Raw genomic sequence first — 19,718 nt, 5'->3', positions numbered from 1 at the left:
GTTCCACCTTCATTGTTGTGGGAGGACTGCTTGCCCCTCCCACCTCCCACCAGCAGAGGGTGAATACCGACACCACCAGGAGCAGAGGAGCAGGAGCTGCCTCTGCCTCCGCCACTGCCAGGAGCAGAACAGCAGGAGCTGTCTCTGCTTCCCACACCTCCACCACAGGGAGTACGGTGGCCGGAGCCCCAGAAAGGGGAGCTACCGGCTACAGAGACAGGGGGAGAGGTCAGGAGACCACTTTCTGTTGGACTGTCTGTTGACTTTAAGACTGTTTGGCCACAGATTGGACAAGATTGGCTGGAGGTCTTTACGGAGAGTATGAGAGCACATGAGCTGCCTCTGAGCTGTCGTCGTGAAGTCATAACGTTACTGCCAAAGAAGGGAGAAATGGGTAATACAAAGAATTGGTGCCCTGTAAGTCTCTTGTGTTCAGGCTATAAAATACTGTCTAAAGCCTTGACAATCTGCTTAGGTACTGTACTGAATACTGTTGTGCGGCCAGAACAACCATATTGTGTGTCCAACGGGTCAATTTTTGATAATATTTTCTTTGTACGAAATCTTTTAGACGCCTCCAGACTTTTCGGTTTCACGGCAGGTCTTATTTTTTTGGAACAAGAGAAAGCATTTGATAGAGTTGACCATAAGTATTTGTATAATAGGGCATAGTGTGGAGTAGTGGTTAGGGCTCTGGACTCTTGACTGGAGAGGGTCGTGGGTTCAATCTCAGGTGGGGGACACTGCTGTTGTACCCTTGAGCAAAGTACTTTACCTAGATTGCTCCAGTAAAAACCCAACTGTACAAATGGGTAATTGTATGTAAAAAATAATATAATTGTATGTAAAAAATAATATAATTGTATATAAAAATAATGTGATATCTTGTAACAATTGTAAGTCACCCTGGATAAGGGTGTCTGCAAAGATATAAATAATAATAATGTAGTTAAGGCTTTTGGGTTTGGTCCTAAGTTTGTGGGACACATTCAGTTGCTTTTATAGTAACATTTTTAGTGTATTGAAACTTATTGGCAGCCTTTGCTCTCCCTTTCCAGTATTGAGGGACATTTGTCAGGGTTGCCCCTTATCTGGAATGCTTTATTCTCTCTCAGTTGGAGGGGCAGGGTTTGGATGTCAGTAGGGGTGGGGTAGGGGGGGCGGGGTTTGATGGATGTCAGTAGCACAGTGTGCTGTGTCTGCCTGTGGAGGTGGGAGGTGGGGGGTGGGGGTTGGGGGGGGCAGTGTTTGATGGATGTCAGTAGCACAGTGTGCTGTTTCTGCCTGTGGAGGCGGAGGTCAGGGTTTGGTGGATGTCAGTATCAGAGTTGCAGCTTTCAGACTCCAGTCTCTACAGAGGCTGCTGTTTAATTCAGATTCTCTTCCTTGGAGAGCTATAGCTTATGGTTTCTTTCAAAAAGTAGAGGATCTGGATTTTGACAGAGAATTATTTTTAATGAATTCCCTAAAACCTTAATCTGTTTTGCCAATGTTTTATAAGGGGATGCTGGAAGTGTGGGGAAGATTTAATGTTCAGCGGGAGGTTGGTACTGAGGGACTGTATTGGCTACTAGAGGAGCCTTTGATTTACAATCAAGCCTTGACCTGTCCAGTGGTTGAATCTCAGAGTTTTATTAAGATTTTAATCTCTAGTAAAGTGTCCCACCTACTACCCTTGGACAGGCGAGTCTGGAAAAGCCCTGAGCTCCTGGCAGGTCAGTTAGGGGTGAGGTCAGTACGTTTTATTTATGTTTTTATAGTGCAACTGCATGCTGCTTTATTAGGGGATGGGCTATCTGTACTGGAGGAGTTTTTCACAGGTGCTGTCAGGCTAGTCAGAGCCCCTAGATTTTGAGCTACAGCCTAGACCAGCTGTGGAGCAGACAGAGGACAGGCAAGGAGAGATTTTGCAGTTCAGAGACTGTTGCACCTTAAACCTCAGTGCCACCGATAAGAAAGTATTGTATGGTTTGTGTGTCAAAATTAAATACCACCAAAACCTTAAACGGGGTCCAGACACACACTGGCGTGCAAAATTACAGGTGGATGAGGCTGTAGTTCCAGCCTGGAGGTCTCTGTATAAATCACCACTGCAGAAACATGGTGGAGATTTACAATGGAGGGTGTTACATACTGTCATGGCTACAAATTACTTTCTTACTTTAATTCATCCAGGTCTTTCTGATAAGTGTAGTTTTTGTAATAATCAGGAAACTATTTCCTACTGCTGCTTGTACTGTTCTAGACTACAGTCTTTGTTTGGGTTTTTAAAAGAGTCATTTATAGGGCTGAATATTGATTTTTCTTCATACACAGGGCAGTTGTGTATGATGAACTTGTGAAAAAATAACTTGTATATTTGGGGGGGAGGATTATAACGTATAAATGTATATTGTTGTTTGGATTATTTAAATAAAAGGGATTTAAAACTCCTATCTATCTAATCAAGTTGTTTATCTTGCATTTGGCTATCGCATGCTAAATAGTTATTTTTTCTTTGTTTTTACCTCAGGAAGTCAAAATGTCTTCTGCTGCGTTCCTTTTACTACGAATACCTTCCCTTAAGATAAAAACAACTCTAAGAAAGGAGATGTTTGAAGCCAATCTGAAATCGGAGTGTGATCTTTGGCTTCTGATGGTGAAAGAAATGTGGGCCGGGAAGAAAATGTCAGATGATCACAAGGTCAGAAGCAAAAAAAAAACAAAACCGTGTCTTGAGAAAATGAATATGAAAATGTACAAAATTATTTTTTTCAGCTTGGGACATTAACAGTTTCATAAACTATAATACACAAGTATTGCAAAGCACTGTACATTACATAGCAGAGAAAATAACAAGCCACAATACATTTGTATAGCATGTCACATGCCGCAGTCAGGCCATTTAAATAACAGTATACACAATAATACAAAAGCAGCAATTTTAAAGTTACAGTAAAATCTACTAAGATAGGATAGCCATTTTATAAAAGTGCGTTTTTAGTCTTGACTTGAAAACTGTAACGGTCCCAGCTTCCCTGACAAACGAAGGCAGAGCATTCCATAATTTAGGCGCTCTACAAGAAAAAGCCCTACCTCACATGTTGCTTTTGTTTTCCCTAGGAATAACCATCCTGTGATCTCGGAGTGTGGTTTGAAAGTGACCTCTATATATTGAGCACCAGCATTTTATTCAGCTCTCTGTTTAAAAAAACATGATGTCATTGGTTCCTTAAGAAAATGTTTCACCTTCCTACTTTGTCTTGCGTTCTTCTGTTGTTATCTCGTGCTAAGGATACATATCGTGGGTTAGGGACTGTATGTTACAAGCATACTTGTTTTAATGAACTCTGGAATAGTTCATTTCCCCCCATATGATAATTCTGGTTTCATATTCCACAGTTCTCGTTCAGCAAAGCAGGCTCTACTTCCCCTGCGAAACGTGCCTAGGTTTAATAAACCTTTTTTCTGTATTTTTTTTTTTTTTAATAATTCAAAAAGATCTACATATATATTTCCCCAGGATCCTCAGTATATGCAACAAGCATTAACCAATGTTCTGCTTATGGATGCTGTGGTGGGTTGTCTGCAGTCACAGAAGGCCATCTATGCTGCTACTAAACTGGCATTTTTTGACAAAATGAAGTATGAAGGTAAGCATTGTCTTTCTAATTTTGGATTGGTTAACAGATAGAATGGAAAAAGTATTTTAGATATATACACATTCATGCACTTTGTTATGGTTTGTCAGTTTTCAAATATTAAATGATTCAATTTGCATAACCAGTAGCTGTTACTAGTTTAGTGGTCTGAATACACTTTTCTGTAAGCTGGTTTTGTGTGCGACTTTTTAATTGTATTGCGTTAATCATTCATTGAATTCTTTTTCCTGCAGTTCCAATGATGGTTCCTAAAACGACATCTGAAACGCTAAAGCACAAGATTAATCCATCTGCTGGCCAGACGGCTCCACAGGCAGTGGATGTCTTGCTCTACACACCAGGTAGGACAAAAGAGGCATCTTCCATTCCAGTGTCCTGGTTACCTGCGTCAATGAGGGATCCAGAAAGTGGTCAAGTCTGAAGTTTCAGGTTTTCACATGTCGACTTTTCCAAAAGCTTTGTTAATGCAGTCCAGTAGCTTTTTGTTTTGCGAGCAGGTGAGTAACTGACATCAATAATAACGTTGATTTTTTTAAACGGTTTTTTTTATTGCATACCATTTCTGTTAAATACAGTACTTATTGTACACAATCTTTACACAATGTAGTATCTTAATATAGCATGTGTGTGTATCATCATAGCACGTGACCAAAAGCGCTACATAGCTACTTGTAGTCTGCAGGTGTAAGCAACTTGTCCACACACTGACACGCATGTCCGTGGCAAGTTATCTGTGTCCATGGCAGTGAATATGTCTACCACACACACGCCTGGGATTGTATATGACTTCCCTCATGTTGGTCTGTGGCAGAGAATTTTTTTTTTTTAAATGTCCATTGCCACTTGACATGGTGCCAACCCCTGGTAGTCTGCCAAATGTTTTTTTCAGTGATGGATAAATATGATTTTATAGTTGGTATGAATACATGGTCTCTGTCTCATGAGTTTTTGTCTTTTAGCTAAATAGTCCATCATCATTGTTGGTCATTGTATCTTATTACTCATCATACAAAGTGGCCCATCAGGACCCTAACATGTATTGTGCTGCATATTGTACAGTATCATGGCCTGCATGTCATGGTACAAATCTTTGTACCGTTACACCCCTAGGTAGAACCACCTTCTACCCTGCAGAATTACACAAAGATTAAGTGATATATATATATATATATATATATATATATATATATATAAACACAACCAGGTCAGGTAATTGCTCATTTTGCACTGAAACCCTTATCTCATTTCTCATTTGGAGTCTTGTTTACAGGTTACAGGATTGCATTGGTGTGATTTGACCTAATGTCATTAGTGACAGTGCTATAAAAACAGTACACTGTGTAAGCCATTGACCTCATAAGGGATTGACTGCGTCACTCTGGGAATATTCATAACTGTTGGATTTGCCACTCAACCACTCATAACAATCGTGGCAGTCATTAAAAGTACTGTAAGGATCAGATTGCTCATTTGCCAACTGACTCATCGAAAAACTATGAGGAAACAACTCTGCAGATTTAGTTTCAGTTGAAAAGACGTTACACTTTGTGGTCTATGGAATGTGTAGAAGTAAAAGGGGTTTTCATTTTCTTTTTAAAGTTTGAAAGGTTTCTGAGTTTATGATCTCCTTCAGTTCTTTTCTGGTGTTTTGTCACTCTGTAAAAGGAAATGTGCCTGGACACCTAACTAGGAACATCCCCTCAGGACTTCCTTTTGAATCGGTTACATCTGCAACATGGGAAGGCATGGATTCCACAGGGTTATTGGAAACGTGATGCCATTCCATTCACCCGTCGGTACAGACACAGTTTGGCAGGGCGTTGTTCAGTGCTCAAATGCTGTGTCTTGGAACCACTCACATGAATTTGATCCAACTTTGTTACTATACATTTTAGGCTAGGATGCGATCTGTGTAGATTGTACTACAGGAGAAAAGCATTCAGGGTCACATTTAAAAATGAACATAATTGTGGGACACTGCAAATCTGAAATATTATAACATTGTATTGAGTTTCAATCCAGCCTGCAGTAGATCATGAAAATGCAATAGTAGAGTGTTGCTTGCACTTTCTTTCAGGTCACTTGAACATATCTGAAGTAGGTGGGGGTGCCAACCCAAAGCTGTGGTGTGCTCTGAGTGATGGCAAAGTGGTGGTGTTTGATGCAGCAAGCTGGTCTATGCAGCAGAATTGCATTCAAGTGGGAACTTCGAAACTGGTAAGGAAAGCAGAGAAGCAGCCAAAAGTGTGGGGTGGGGGGGAGACATAGTCTTATTTCTGTCAGAATTCTTTCACATTTGGAGTTTTTGATAGAATAAGGGCTCTTGAGTGTAGCTCTGTGTTGTCGGGTGACTGTATGTGGTGGTGAGTTTTCACCTGGTAGGGTTTGGGGTATTGTTAACTACCTTTACTGCATGACAGACTGATTCCAGCACATGTATTTGGCTTAGATAGATAGTTGCTAAGGCCAGCTTTTTAAATGTTTTATCAATATCTTTACAATGTTCGTGAACAATTCATGAAATGTTTGCTAAACAAGTAATGACAGCGGTATGTGTGTGTTTCTGTACAGAATTGTATGTTGGGGCTGGAGCAGAATCAAGTTTGGATTGGTTCCCAGGATTGCACCATTTACATTATAAACACTGTGAGCATGTCGTGTAACAAACAGCTCACAGATCACCGCAGTGAAGTCACCGACATGGTCATCGAGGACAGCAATGACAAGTTCAGGTAAGATACACAGCCTTCTGGTATAAAACAATTCTCTAAATCACTAACATTTCATATGATATTTTTGGTACTATGAAATGAGGCACTTTATGCCAGTGCTACAAAACTGAAAGTTTCACTTGCCACAGCTGCATGCTTCATAGCTATTGAACGTTGAGGTTTTTTACTTTACAAAGAATGAAAGTTAGCATTATTTGTCTTAATTCATTTAATCTTTTGTGAATCAATGACATCTTGGCTTTTGCGAAGCTGTTTGTCCTGGTATTAGAGTTCAGTGTAAGTGCTTATAATTTTACTGAATGTTTTAGAGTAGGCTATTGTGTGGTCCATAGGAGGCTGTGTGGTCCAGTGGTTAAAGAAAAGGGCTTGTAACCAGGAGGTCCCCGGTTCAAATCCCACCTCAGCCACTGACTCATTGTGTGACCCTGAGCACGTCACTTAACCTCCTTGTGCTCCGTCTTTCGAGTGAGACGTAATTGTAAGTGACTCTACAGATGATGCATAGTTCACACACCCTCGTCTCTCTAAGTCGCCTTGGATAAAGGCGTCTGCTAAATAAACAAATAATAATAATAATAATATTGCTACTCTTCAGTATCCTATCAAAGCCTCTTTAGTGTGGCAGGTTGAGTGGTCCCTGTAACATGTTGTGATGGTACAGGCTGTGAAAAATAACTGCACTTCCCCCATGTAAAATTGTACCTGTTGTCTTGTCCCTGCAGAATATATTGCTGTTAATTCCCCAACCAAACATGTGAAACTGTGTGTTTTAATGGAAGATCTGACCTAATTGGAGGGGAATGAACAAACGTGTGGAATGTGCCCAGGTCAGATTGGATAGTGAATTGCCAATCTAACCTGACCACATGAATAAAAGGCTCAAGCTGGCTGCTCATGTCAATTCAGGGGCAGGACAGTAGCTGGTGTCCTCAGCTAGCTCTGCAGTAAGCTGACTGCGCACGTCCATTCAGGGGCAGGACAGTAGCTGGTGTCCTCAGCTAGCTCTGCAGTAAGCTGACTGCGCACGTCCATTCAGGGGCAGGACAGTAGCTGGTGTCCTCAGCTAGCTCTGCAGTAAGCTGACTGCGCACGTCCATTCAGGGGCAGGACAGTAGCTGGTGTCCTCAGCTAGCTCTGCAGTAAGCTGACTGCGCACGTCCATTCAGGGGCAGGACAGTAGCTGGTGTCCTCAGCTAGCTCTGCAGTAAGCTGACTGCGCACGTCCATTCAGGGGCAGGACAGTAGCTGGTGTCCTCAGCTAGCTCTGCAGTAAGCTGACTGCGCACGTCCATTCAGGGGCAGGACAGTAGCTGGTGTCCTCAGCTAGCTCTGCAGTAAGCTGACTGTGCACGTCCATTCAGGGGCAGGACAGTAGCTGGTGTCCTCAGCTAGCTCTGCAGTAAGCTGACTGTGCACGTCCATTCAGGGGCAGGACAGTAGCTGGTGTCCTCCGCTAGCTCTGCAGTAAAGAGGGGTTGATCCCGATATAAGGTTAATTTTAGTTTTGCATCCTGTTTATTTTCTTGATAAATAAGTGTGCCACTTAGTTTTGTGTAACATTTCAGGGTTTTTCTTGAGGAACGAGCCTTTTCTTGATGGGTCATATTAAATAAAAAATGCAAACACATGATTGCTTTGTTTGTTCTGAACCCGTTTTGTAAAGCAATCAAACAGAGAGTTATCTTTATTCCATGCAGCTAAACATATCACAGGCCACTACTTCCATTGCATGCACCTGGCATCAGGACATCCAGAGGGATGAAAGAATGTCCTTCTATGTGGGTGGCATCAGTAGAGCGTCACATCATTTACTGCACAAGCATTCAGTTTGCCATTTTTGTTTTGTTTGAACCATTCTAGTCAGATACAGGCATACTCCTGCAGTGCGGATGGAACTATAATTACCTGGGATGTCTTCACACTTAAAGTGAAGAATCAGTTCCATGTGGAATGTCAAAGGCTCACTTCTCTCAAACTATTCCGTGGCACGCTGTGGTGTTGTAAGTAAGAGTTTTCATCTTAAAGGGGTTGAACATGACCAGGAATGTGTAATATTGTTTCATTTCCTGATACTAGTATTGTAATACTGATCTACAGGAGCAATAGTAGGAAGTCATTCAAATCTACTACTCTTTGCTTTTCATTTGATACATCTGTATTTTGATGTATTTTTATTAGACATTTCGAAAAGTTGTCAGGAGAGAAACATGATCATGCCCTCGCCCTTAAATGATAAATACTTTTACGGTATGTGTCTGTGGCCAACCAGGAGGACTTCTGAGCTAGAGAAATACTGAGGCACAGTACAATTGAAGTGTTTAATTGTTCACTATTTCAGCTCTGTTTGTACCCTGTGCTACAGGTGCTGGGGAGTGTATCATGGAACTGAGGAAGAATGGAATGCCGTACCGCAAGATGCTGCTTCCTGACCATCCCGGGGGCATTGCTGCTGCTGGGTTCAGCTGTTTTCAACTTTTTATTGAGGTAGATGATTTTTCCTATAGGATAAACTAAGTTAAAACTTGATGAATCTACTAACCCCAAGCAAGAAAAAAATTAAAAACCATCAAGACTATTTATAGAAACAGAAGTCTGCACATATTTAAGTGGTATATATGTAGTTACATGGTCCTTTTGGTTTGTGTCTGTTTGGTTTCAGTCTGAAAGCTGTTGTTACCATTTATTTGATATACGTGCTGTGCTGAAGTAGAAACTTTCAGCACTAATGGGTTGATTCAATCAACATACAGAACAAGGTGTGTGGGTGCCTGCTTTTACTGTATACGCATTATAGCCACCATAACTTTGGTCACCAACATAAGTATTAACTACACCATGTGGAAGAATGCCCCATTATTATCACATTGCTGAGTACTAATCCATGTGTATTATCACATTGCTGAGTACCAATCCACATTGCTGAGTACCAATCCACATATATTATCACATTGCTAAGTACCAATCCACATATATTATCACATTGAGTACCAATCTACATATATTATCACACTGAATACCAATCCACATATATTATCACATTGCTGAGTACCAATCCACATATATTATCACGTTGTTGAGTACCAATGAGCATGTTTGAGATGAGTAGAATACTCAATAACTGTGTAGAGGAGGGAAAGGCATTGCTTAATAACACCCCAGTGAGCATGCTTGAGATGAGTAGAATACTCAATAACTGTGTAGAGGAGGGAAAGGCATTGCTTAATAACACCCCAGTGAGCATGCTTGAGATGAGTAGAATACTCTGTGTAGAGGAGGGAAAGGCATTGCTTAATAACACCCCAGTGAGCATGCTTGAGATGTAGAATAATACTCAATAACTGTGTAGAGGAGGGAAAGGTATTGTAGTGAAGAAATTAAGATGACAAATGTTTTTTGATTCAAAAACACTATGTACAAGAAAGGTATACCTCAAATACAATCAGATTTAAACTGACTTTGGACAAGGCCTCAGTACAGCTTGGTGCATATGTTTGTTTTAGAAAGCACGGATATTCATGGAGTCAATTTGAAAGAGATGAAAAGACTGACAACTTTACAATGTTTGGCATTTATTCCTTTGTAAGCAATTGTTGACTCCACTCCCATTTGTCTTACTTCTGTCCAATGATAGGGGTTTCCACTCTCATTTCACATTCCCTCCGCGGGGGAAAAGGGGGGTTGTATACCACGTGGTACCTAGCAGGGCGCATCCATATTGTCTTTCAGTTCAATTAATGAGGTCGCTATGGCATTCTTAATAACATATTGCTCGCAGGATTGTGTTCCCCTGTTGCAGCCTCTGACCATTGGTCACCCTTGAAAATCAGGATCAGGATTCTCACTTGCTATGCAATCTGAGCCCCATTAATCCTTTCCTTGAAAGTGTGATACTGCTCCATTGGGTTGCGCTTCACTACATGCTTTTTGCAATCGGATTTCTGCTGACCCTTTATTGGCAGTGAGCCTCGTCTCTTGTTCTTAGCTTGGGGGGGATTCCTTCCCCCACCTCCTCGTATTGGGGTGTGATGCTTTCCACCTGTAGTCTGCTGAAACAGGATTTTCAAAATCATGTGCAATATTTCTATTTTGTCTACCAATCATAGCTTATGTGACGCTCTCTAATGTCGTGACCACAGCACTGTTTGATCACTACGGCATTGGATTAAGTCAATCAAATGATAGACAGTTATTAATTAACTGCAAACATTGCACATACTAGGTAAATGGTTATGTTTGTGTTAATTGGGGTGACTGCAGGACGTTACCATACCACATGTGTATTAGGCCCTGTCCATACTACATAACCGATCTCGAACCGTACTCGAAACCGCTCTGATTAATCTAGCTCAAAGCGTCCACACTGAAGTACCGTTTCATGTTTAGTCAGGCTTATTGCGTCCACACACCATTAGAATAGTTCAGTTACAATTCCCAGCAGTGCAACGAACCGTGGAAATGAATACGATCGTATCCCACCATGCACTGTATTTTATTTTAAAATAATGTGTTATGCCCCATATTAACAGCGGTCCATATTGCATAAATGAAATATAACATGTATTGTGGAAAAAGTAAATCTGAACAAACACACACACAAGTAGAGCTTGAAGTTTTCAGGTTTTATTTTTAATCAGGTGAAGTCCCTTTAAACAAATTGAGCTGATTCTGTTTTATAATTCAACTCAGAAAAAGCTGTTAATTACAAAACAATCTTTGTTTTTACCTTCATATCTTGCCTGAGCCTAATTCTGGTCCTCTTAATTTTATTTCAAACAGAGCTGACACATTAGGTAATTTGTTCATCCCCGATCCTACTTTTAACTCGCATTTCATTTTTGAAGTCGCCTAATTTAACGTTGTGTTTTTGTTATTTTCCCCACTTGTTTAACAGAGATGTCCTGACAGATTTTTTGAAGCATAAAAATGAATATCTAGTGCGGAGTGTATACTGATAGCAAGTCTTTCAGGCGCCTGCTCTGAGTATTTCGCCAAACATACCACAAAGCATTTTGGGATATTGGAGGATACACAAAAAATGTAGTTTGGTATTACAGCGTCCACACTTCTGATAAATCGCACTACCTGATGCGATCTAATTAGAACCGCACTCGAGACTACCTCCTGAGGTGGTCTTGAGTCCGGTTCTTGAGTACGGTATTAAATGCTGCGTAGTGTGGACGCAAACCGTATTTAGCACTTTTAAGCCGGCTTAAATGCAACTAATACGGTTTAAAGGCATAGTGTGGACAGGGCTTTAGTTTCATAACAGCATGCTTTGTCACCATATCACTGTCCTTTCTTTGTAACCACTGTCTGAGATTAAACATAACATGTGTCAATACTATACTTACATTATTCAAAACACTTTTACACTCTGGACCAATAATGATGTCTTCCTCCATTGGGGGGGGAGGGGGCTTTTTTTTGTTGGGCACTCCCTTGGTTGGTCATTTTTGCAAGAGGTCAGTGTTATATTTCAAATTGATTTCCAAATACAAGTTTGACTGCTCATGTTACAGTTATTCATCAAGAAATAGGTGTTACCCAGCCATTCTTTTGGTGGCTGGCATTATCCCTCCTCATATGTTCCTTCATACTGACCATACTGTACTGTTTAGAGCATCATTATTGGACCATAGCCCTACCTCTAACTCCAAACATTGTTGAGTATACTGTTCAGTGTCATTGTTTACAATTGTGGAGGCACAGTCTGTGATCAGAGTTCATGCTTGATTCGTTTAGTATAAGATGCTCTTGTTCTCCTTTTCTCCATTGAAAGATGGTGCTCAGGTTTTCATGTGGGTCTCCACGACTCCAGCTGCAGGGTGTAAGTTCAAAGCCTTTTGGCCGTGCCTGTGGTCTCAGTGCACGTTTGAACTGCAATCGTACACACTGTCCTTGTTTAATGCACTGTGTCTTCTTCACCATGGTCGCAGGAGGGTCCCATCTGGCTTCCGTTATTCTGTGGAGAGAGGGATTGATCGAGTGTAGTATATACTGTTATGCAGTTTTTATAACTTTCACTTCTGAGATGTGATACCATTTTATTTATTTATTTTTATAATGACTCCCACATACACATTGAACTTGTGGGTTACTGTGTATGGACTGTGTCATTTTGGGGTTAGGGGTCTCTGGTATAAATACCCTGGTCCTACGTTAATTTCAGATTAACATATTTGCGGTCATTTTCAGCTTGCATCATTTTTTTGTTCAATACCAGCTTCAATTTTGAACTGTGCTAACCTGTTCTGCACATGTGTCAAGTTTTTAATTAGATTTCTTTTTATTTGAGCGCTTACCATTGGATTAGGATATTTTGGTAGCCTCATCATTCTCCTTGCCATCATTTCATGCGGGCTGGTCCCTGTTATAGCAAATATGTTGTCCATTTTTAAATCAAGTTTTAAAACCTTTTTAAAAACATGTTAGCATGATTAAATACTACTGCATTTTTAAAAGTTAACAAATTAATTTGTTAATTGGTGAAAAATAGAAAGTTTCTAAAACTTTACTACTCCGTTTATGTCATACAAATAAAAGAAATAGTTTTGGGTTTAAATTTAAATGTTACTTTAACCACGGTGGAATTTAACCGTCAAAATAATCAAATTAATAAAATAATAGCTTTAATTAATGTTATGAACAGTACTCCAAAGCCTTATTAATGTTATTTGTCATAATCCAAACCACGTCTGGTTTGCGCCATAGCAACAACACAATAACACTTGAATATAAAGTCTTATTTATGCTATTTGCAATACATTAAACCACGTCTGGTTTACAATATTGCCACAACACAATAATACTTGTACGTAGAGTTTAACCACTGCGTAATCACGAGAATATTTCTTAGTACAAATACTCTTGGTAACTTAGTTTGTGACAGATTTAACAATCTCCAAGAATTGTTTCCCCCCTCTAAGTTACCCATAAGCAGTTTTAAAACCACACGCTCTCAATCAATTTTTTATTTTTCATGCTGCCAGCGCTTGCTGCTGGCTCCATCCACCTCTGTCTGTAAAACAGTATTCAGCTAAGAATCGCATGTACACAGACAATAGCTGTTTTTTTCCTTCGTATTTTGCGGAAGCTTATAACAAATATATAACATGTTTTTCAAAGCCTTTTAAATTACAGTTTGTGAAACCAGACAGTACTCAAATTTAACTCTGTTATCTGCAATATATTTTAGTGCTATCTTTGCGGCGTCAGTAATAAATTGGCTGATAAGCTGAGTTTTGTTCAATGTTTTTTTGTATTCCTAAACAGAAACTGGCTTCCCTTCTGAAACTGTAAACGGAGTCTGTCTCTATCTCAGTCTAATTGCTGCCAAACGCTCTGCTAATTCGTAAACACAGTTTACGCATTCACGCACACACATAGGCCTACTCAAGATTCACACACAGTTAAACACACCAAGACAAACACATAAAGTGACGTACTTCAACATAAAGGCAGTTCGATGCTAGGAACATAACTTGGTACTTTACAGTACTGAGTTTCTGTTTCATTATTATTTTTTATTATTTGTTTTCCATTCAAAGAAAATGTTATCTCCCTGCTCAGCTCAGGCATGAACTAAACAATCATTAATAAACACATTCTCAAAATTCCTCTTTTTTTCTAAGATGTTGCTTTATTTCCTTGCTTAAGCAAAACCAGTCTAACCCAAACAATCATTAATAAACAACTTCTTAATTACCATTACTCTACTTTGGAAACTACCTATTATAGCTCTTATCTATGTTTTGTCATCATTCTTTTTACTGCCAGATTCCTTCCGCCATGTGTTTAATTCCTGTTCGGTTTTACACTTGAATGGATACAATCTTTTTTTTTCTCATTTCTTTTAGTGTTTGATTCACTTTGATTAGCACTTGTTCTATATATGATATATCCTTGGCCATTTTAATTTGATTATTTTCCCTTGTATATAGTACTCAGAAGTGCCACAATAGGGCCTGTCAGTGATCGAATCTTGTATATCAATCCGGGAAATATAGTCTGGGGAGGTGATTGCAAGGCCTACCTGCACGTAGGTCTCACCGACCAGGATTTTAAATTTATGTAACTCTTGTTTGCCACAGCGGGACTTATGATAAGAGATTTTAATGTTACCTTGGCTTTTCACCAAGATTTTTAATTCACGTGACTCTGCTGCCTCAGCGGGACTTAGTGGAGATTTTGATGCCACTCTGGCTCTTCACCAGGATTTTTAATTACATAACTCAGTTTGCCTCAGCGGGTCTTACGGTCGAGATTTTGACGTCACTCTGGCTCTTCATAATTTTTTTTTTTTTAATTTAGTCGTTGCCAATTTAGTTTTTATTATTTTCTCCCCAATTTGAAATGCCCAATTATTTTTTAGGCTCAGCTCACCGCTACCACCCCTGCGCTGACTCGGGAGGGGCGAAGATGAACACATGCTGTCCTCCGAAGCGTGTGCCGTCAGCCGCCCACTTCTTTACACACTGCGAGCTCACCGTGCAGCCGCCTCAGAGCTACAGCGTCGGAGGACAACGCAGCTCTGGGCAGCTTACAGGCAAGCCCACAGGCGCCCGGTCAGACTACAGGGGTCGCTGCTGCGCGGTGAGCCGAGGACACCCTGGCCGACCTAACCCTCCCTCCCCCCGGGCGACGCTCGGCCAATTGAGCGCCGCCCCCTGGGAGCTCCCGTCCATGGTCGGCTGTGGAATAGCCAGGACTCGAACCGGCAATATCCAGGCTATAGAGCGCATCCTGCACTCTAGCGAGTGCTTTTACTGGATGCGCCACTCGGGAGCCCCACCAGGATTTTTAATTACATAACTCAGTTTGCCTCAGCGGGTCTTACGGTCGAGATTTTGAGGTCACTCTGGCTCTTCACCAGGATTTTTAATTACATAACTCAGTTTGCCTCAGCGGGTCTTACGGTCGAGATTTTGAGGTCACCTGCCTCTTCACCAGGATTTACAATTTGCCGCTATTTTTCTTCACTTATTTTTTTATTTTGTCTGAATTCCTGTAAGTCCCTTACACTTTGAAAATCACTATTTGATTCTCTATCTACCATGGGATCTCTCTGCTGAAAGATTCTACCCCGAGTATCTCGACTCACTAATTCTTTGCCTTTCTCTTTCCCTTCACTATGTGTGATTAATTCAAAAACCATTGCTTTTCAGGAATCCTGGGTTTCGGCACCAATCTGTAGTGAAGAAATTAAGCTGACGAATGGTTTTTGATTAAAAAACACTATGTACAAGAAAGGTATACCTCCAATACAATCATATAAGCATGAGATTTAAACTGACTTTAGACAAGGCCTCAGTACAGCTCAGTGCATATGTTTGTTTTAGAAAGCACGGATATTCATGGAGTCAATTTGAAAGAGATGAAAAGACTGACAACTTTACAATGTTTGGCATTTATTCCTTTGTAAGCAATTGTTGACTCCACTCCCATTTGTCTTACTTCTGTCCAATGATAGGGGTTTCCACTCTCATTGCACATTCCCTCTGCGGGGGAAAAGGGGGGTTGCATACCACGTGGTACCTAGCAGGGCGCATCCATATTGTCTTTCAGTTCCCCTCCCCCATCTCACACTATCTCTGCTAATATCCTGCCTCTTAGTGTTTAGCTCAGACACCTATCTGTGACTTTCAGTCGTGTTAGGCTGTGCAAAACTCCAAGAACTCGAAACTTACACAATACTGTATAGAAACTTAATATAAAAGCATATTAAAGCAACTGAATTAGTAAAACTTATAATTAATAACATAATTAATACCTCATGCAGAAAGCCATCACTACAGTATTGCTTAATAACACCCCAGTGAGCGTGCTTGAGATGAGTAGAATACTCAATAACTATGTAGAGGAGGGAAAGTAATTGCTTAATAACACCCCAGTGAGCATGCTTGAGATGAGTAGAATACTCAATAACTGTGTAGAGGAGGGAAAGGCATTGCTTCTTATTGTGCAATGAACACAGTTAACAAGTTTCAGCCTGTTTTCTAAATACCTGCCATCAAAATAACTTGTTAAAGAGAAATACTTTGAAAACCTGAGGTTGTTGTTATTGTTATTATTTTCTTTTAGCGTGACCAGCTGTGGACTGCTTCTGCTGGATGTGGTGAGCTTTGTATCTGGCATGTTAAAGACCTGTCCAAACCCTTTCATAGAATCCAACTGCAGGACTGCACAGGGGTCAGCTGTATGATAAAAGTCAAGAACCAGGTAACTTGCAGATTGTTTGTTTAGAGTTCCTGTATATGGTACAGACATTCATTTCAGAAAAAAAAAATCAATGCTTTTTTGTTAAATGTTGTTTATTCCATCAGATCTGGGTTGGCAGCAGGGGTAAATCGCAGGGTAAATTGAGAGGAAAGATCTATGTGGTGGACATCGAGAAGCACAGTGTGGAGAAGGAGCTGGTGGCCCACTCAGCGGCTGTGCAGGCACTGTGCTCTGTGGAGCACAGATATGTGCTGAGTGGATCCTCTTGTGAAGATGGTAAAGTGGCTATCTGGAAGGTGGAGTGAAGATGCTCTGCAACCTGAATCGATCCAACACTCTACAGTAACTGAACCTTCTGGAGAACCCATCTCCTCATGGGAGATGTGAGAACACAAATGAATCGATCCAACACTCTACAGTAACTGAACCTTCTGGAGAACCCATCTCCTCCTCATGGGAGATGTGAGAACACAAATGAATCGATCCAACACTCTACAGTAACTGAACCTTCTGGAGAACCCATCTCCTCCTCATGTGAGAACACAAATGAATCGATCCAACACTCTACAGTAACTGAACCTTCTGGAGAACCCATCTCCTCCTCATGTGAGAACACAAATGAATCGATCCAACACTCTACAGTAACTGAACCTTCTGGAGAACCCATCTCCTCCTCATGGGAGATGTGAGAACACAAATGAATCGATCCAACACTCTACAGTAACTGAACCTTCTGGAGAACCCATCTCCTCCTCATGGGAGATGTGAGAACACAAATGAATCGATCCAACACTCTACAGTAACTGAACCTTCTGGAGAACCCATCTCCTCCTCATGTGAGAACAGAAATGCAGGACTTGCTGAACAATGATTTTTTCTCTCCTAAATCCTATCCAGAAACCTGGACTCCAGTTTCACAGCTGAATTTGAACTGGGTCTGGCTTTGTCCTTTTTTGGTATTGTGGATTTTGGTCCTCTACACTAAACCTTTGTACCTCTGCGGCCTTAGACCATAGACAAATTGTCCATACAAAGATGCCTTTTCTAAAGTGTATGCACTACAGTTGATATATTACAGTTAATATGTATCTGAATGTTTCATTACTAAAATGGAAAAGCCCTTATAACTATGTTAAAATACTTTGTGTAACTTCTAGTTAAAGCATACAATTCCTGCAGGAAGTTACTTGTTGCTTTTAGTTTTCTATTCACTGCATAAGGTTTCCATGGTTTAATATGTCAAATCAAGGAAAACCATTTTTTTATGGGATATTATTTTTAAAATGTAAAGTGTATGTAGACAGTTTGGCGAGTTGATGCAGTTTTTAATTGTAAATCTCTGTAACACTTTTTTCTTACACTGCCTATCCCTGTTTTGTTTTTTAATCCTTTTTTTTTTTTTTTAAAACTCCCTTTAACGTCATTTAAATATACCTTAATTAAATAGGCAAATAGTATTTAAATTAGTATATTACGAGCACATACAACAAAATGTGCACTTTGCGAATTGTTGTAACGAAAATGCAAACTGCGGTATGTTTGCGCTGCGACTGGCCCATCTTAGTACATCTAACCCTTAGTATTTTTACTTGGTTAATAACTGTTGCTTTGTAAGATAAAATATTGTAATTACTGTTTGCAACCGCTGGAGGCCCTTGTATAAGCAACTTTATGAAACGAAGACAAGAAATTTACAAGAAAAAGCAATGAGATTTTGTGATTTTTAATTAATTCATTCTTTTCAGATCTAACTTTTTTGCACAGTACAGTTCAATATTTGAGATCTGTTTTACAGGTTTATATACAAAATGCATTATTTAAATACTTGAATAATAATGTGTGTTAGTTTTGTCACTCCAGTGCCTTGCAGCTGAGTCCAGAGACTAGGGTCTTGGGAGTAATGGGTCTCCTGATTGCACAGCGATTGGATCAGGAAATCATGCAAGGCTAAAGCAGCATTTACAGTCTGCCAGTGACAGGATCCTCTGCCTTCCTCCACCTCTGTCAGCAAGTGCCACTGCTTGGTGGAAACCAGGTAGCACTCGGAACTGAATGAAAAGTATTCTTGCTGACGATTTCAATTGTGTACTGCCCCTCCCTTCTTGGCAGTTGAACGTTGTGTGGCAGGGCTGAGGCCCGGCAGGCCTTGTAATGAGTGTGTGTGTGTTTTTTTGTTCTGACTAATGCTTGTTTATTTTGAATGTAAATGTGGAAGGGATGGGGTTAAAATCCCATTCCAGCCAAATCCATGTGCAGAATATGGCCAGGTGCTGGCTGATTGATTGATTGTCAATCAGCCCCAGCCCCTTCGTTATGGGTCTTTTAGTTTGGTGAAAGGACTGGGAGCAGCAGGTTGTGCTCCTTGGGTCTGCACTGTGATAGCTCTGTTTGCGTGCATTCATTTGTTTGCTGAACTGCAGTCTTTCGTCTCTGTGTCTGCCATTCCTGCTGCTGGCCAGCCAGGTCCACACGTTGCCCTTCCACAATAGGTATCTCGTACCTGCTGACCATGTTTCAATGCAGGAAGGCCACAGTGTTGCACTCAAATAAGAGGGTGTGATCTGCCACCTGAACCAGAGAAAAGCAATTCACTTCACCTCCAGAATATCTGTGTACTGATCGTTTGAGTGCAAAAGAGAAACTGGTAGGGCATTTCGATGCATAGGGAAAACCTGGAGGAAGTACAGCACTTTAGAATAGAACATGATCTTCATGGCTCTCTGATAAACATGTCGCAACAAGGTTCATGAGGTGAGATTAAATGCAAGAAAAACAAGCACACACAAATGCTACTGCAATATGTTTTATTCTGAGTGGAGTTGTGAACAATGTCTTTTGTACAACACACTATCCATGGAATACGTTTATTCTTCTCCTTTTGAGTAAATAAACTCCGTATTTTCAAACCAGAGTTTACACAAATGAAAAAAGTGTTCAAGAACCAGAGGAAAAAAAAAGTAACATACTTTTATTTATTCCCTGGAAACCACCATGCAACAGTAATGTTGAAATGTATCCAGCATCAAAAGAGAGGCTCATAAAACCCTATCTAAACAGCTTAATAAAAACAAAGGCTATGTCCACCCTGCCAAACTAAAAAAGACAAGCTGTGGCTTGAAACTAGGGG

General features: G+C 40.5%; 1 protein-coding gene across 10 annotated transcripts in view; it reads left to right on the top strand.

Annotated features, from left to right (window-relative positions):
• LOC117400180 (DENN domain-containing protein 3-like) overlaps positions 1–19,718 on the top strand; it is a 61,305-nt gene that overhangs the window by 39,661 nt on the left and 1,926 nt on the right. For 6 of the 10 annotated variants that reach the window (XM_059021229.1, XM_059021240.1, XM_033999674.3 and 3 more), the window contains 9 exons: positions 2,513–2,683; positions 3,503–3,632; positions 3,875–3,982; positions 5,719–5,858; positions 6,213–6,373; positions 8,234–8,373; positions 8,736–8,857; positions 16,454–16,591; positions 16,696–19,497. In XM_059021229.1, the coding sequence (XP_058877212.1) occupies positions 2,513–2,683; positions 3,503–3,632; positions 3,875–3,982; positions 5,719–5,858; positions 6,213–6,373; positions 8,234–8,373; positions 8,736–8,857; positions 16,454–16,591; positions 16,696–16,896 (1,311 nt within the window). In that variant the 3' untranslated portion in view covers positions 16,897–19,497. Of the gene's footprint in view, positions 1–2,512; positions 2,684–3,502; positions 3,633–3,874; positions 3,983–5,718; positions 5,859–6,212; positions 6,374–8,233; positions 8,374–8,735; positions 8,858–15,537; positions 15,623–16,453; positions 16,592–16,695; positions 19,498–19,718 lie in introns of those variants that run through there. The other 4 variants (XM_059021257.1, XM_059021232.1, XR_009326500.1 and 1 more) reach the window with 4 other exon arrangements.

The sequence above is a fragment of the Acipenser ruthenus genome, chromosome 4 (assembly GCF_902713425.1).
Source record: "Acipenser ruthenus chromosome 4, fAciRut3.2 maternal haplotype, whole genome shotgun sequence".
Taxonomy (NCBI): Eukaryota; Metazoa; Chordata; class Actinopteri; order Acipenseriformes; family Acipenseridae; genus Acipenser; species Acipenser ruthenus.
This window is presented reverse-complemented; position numbering and strand designations above follow the sequence as displayed.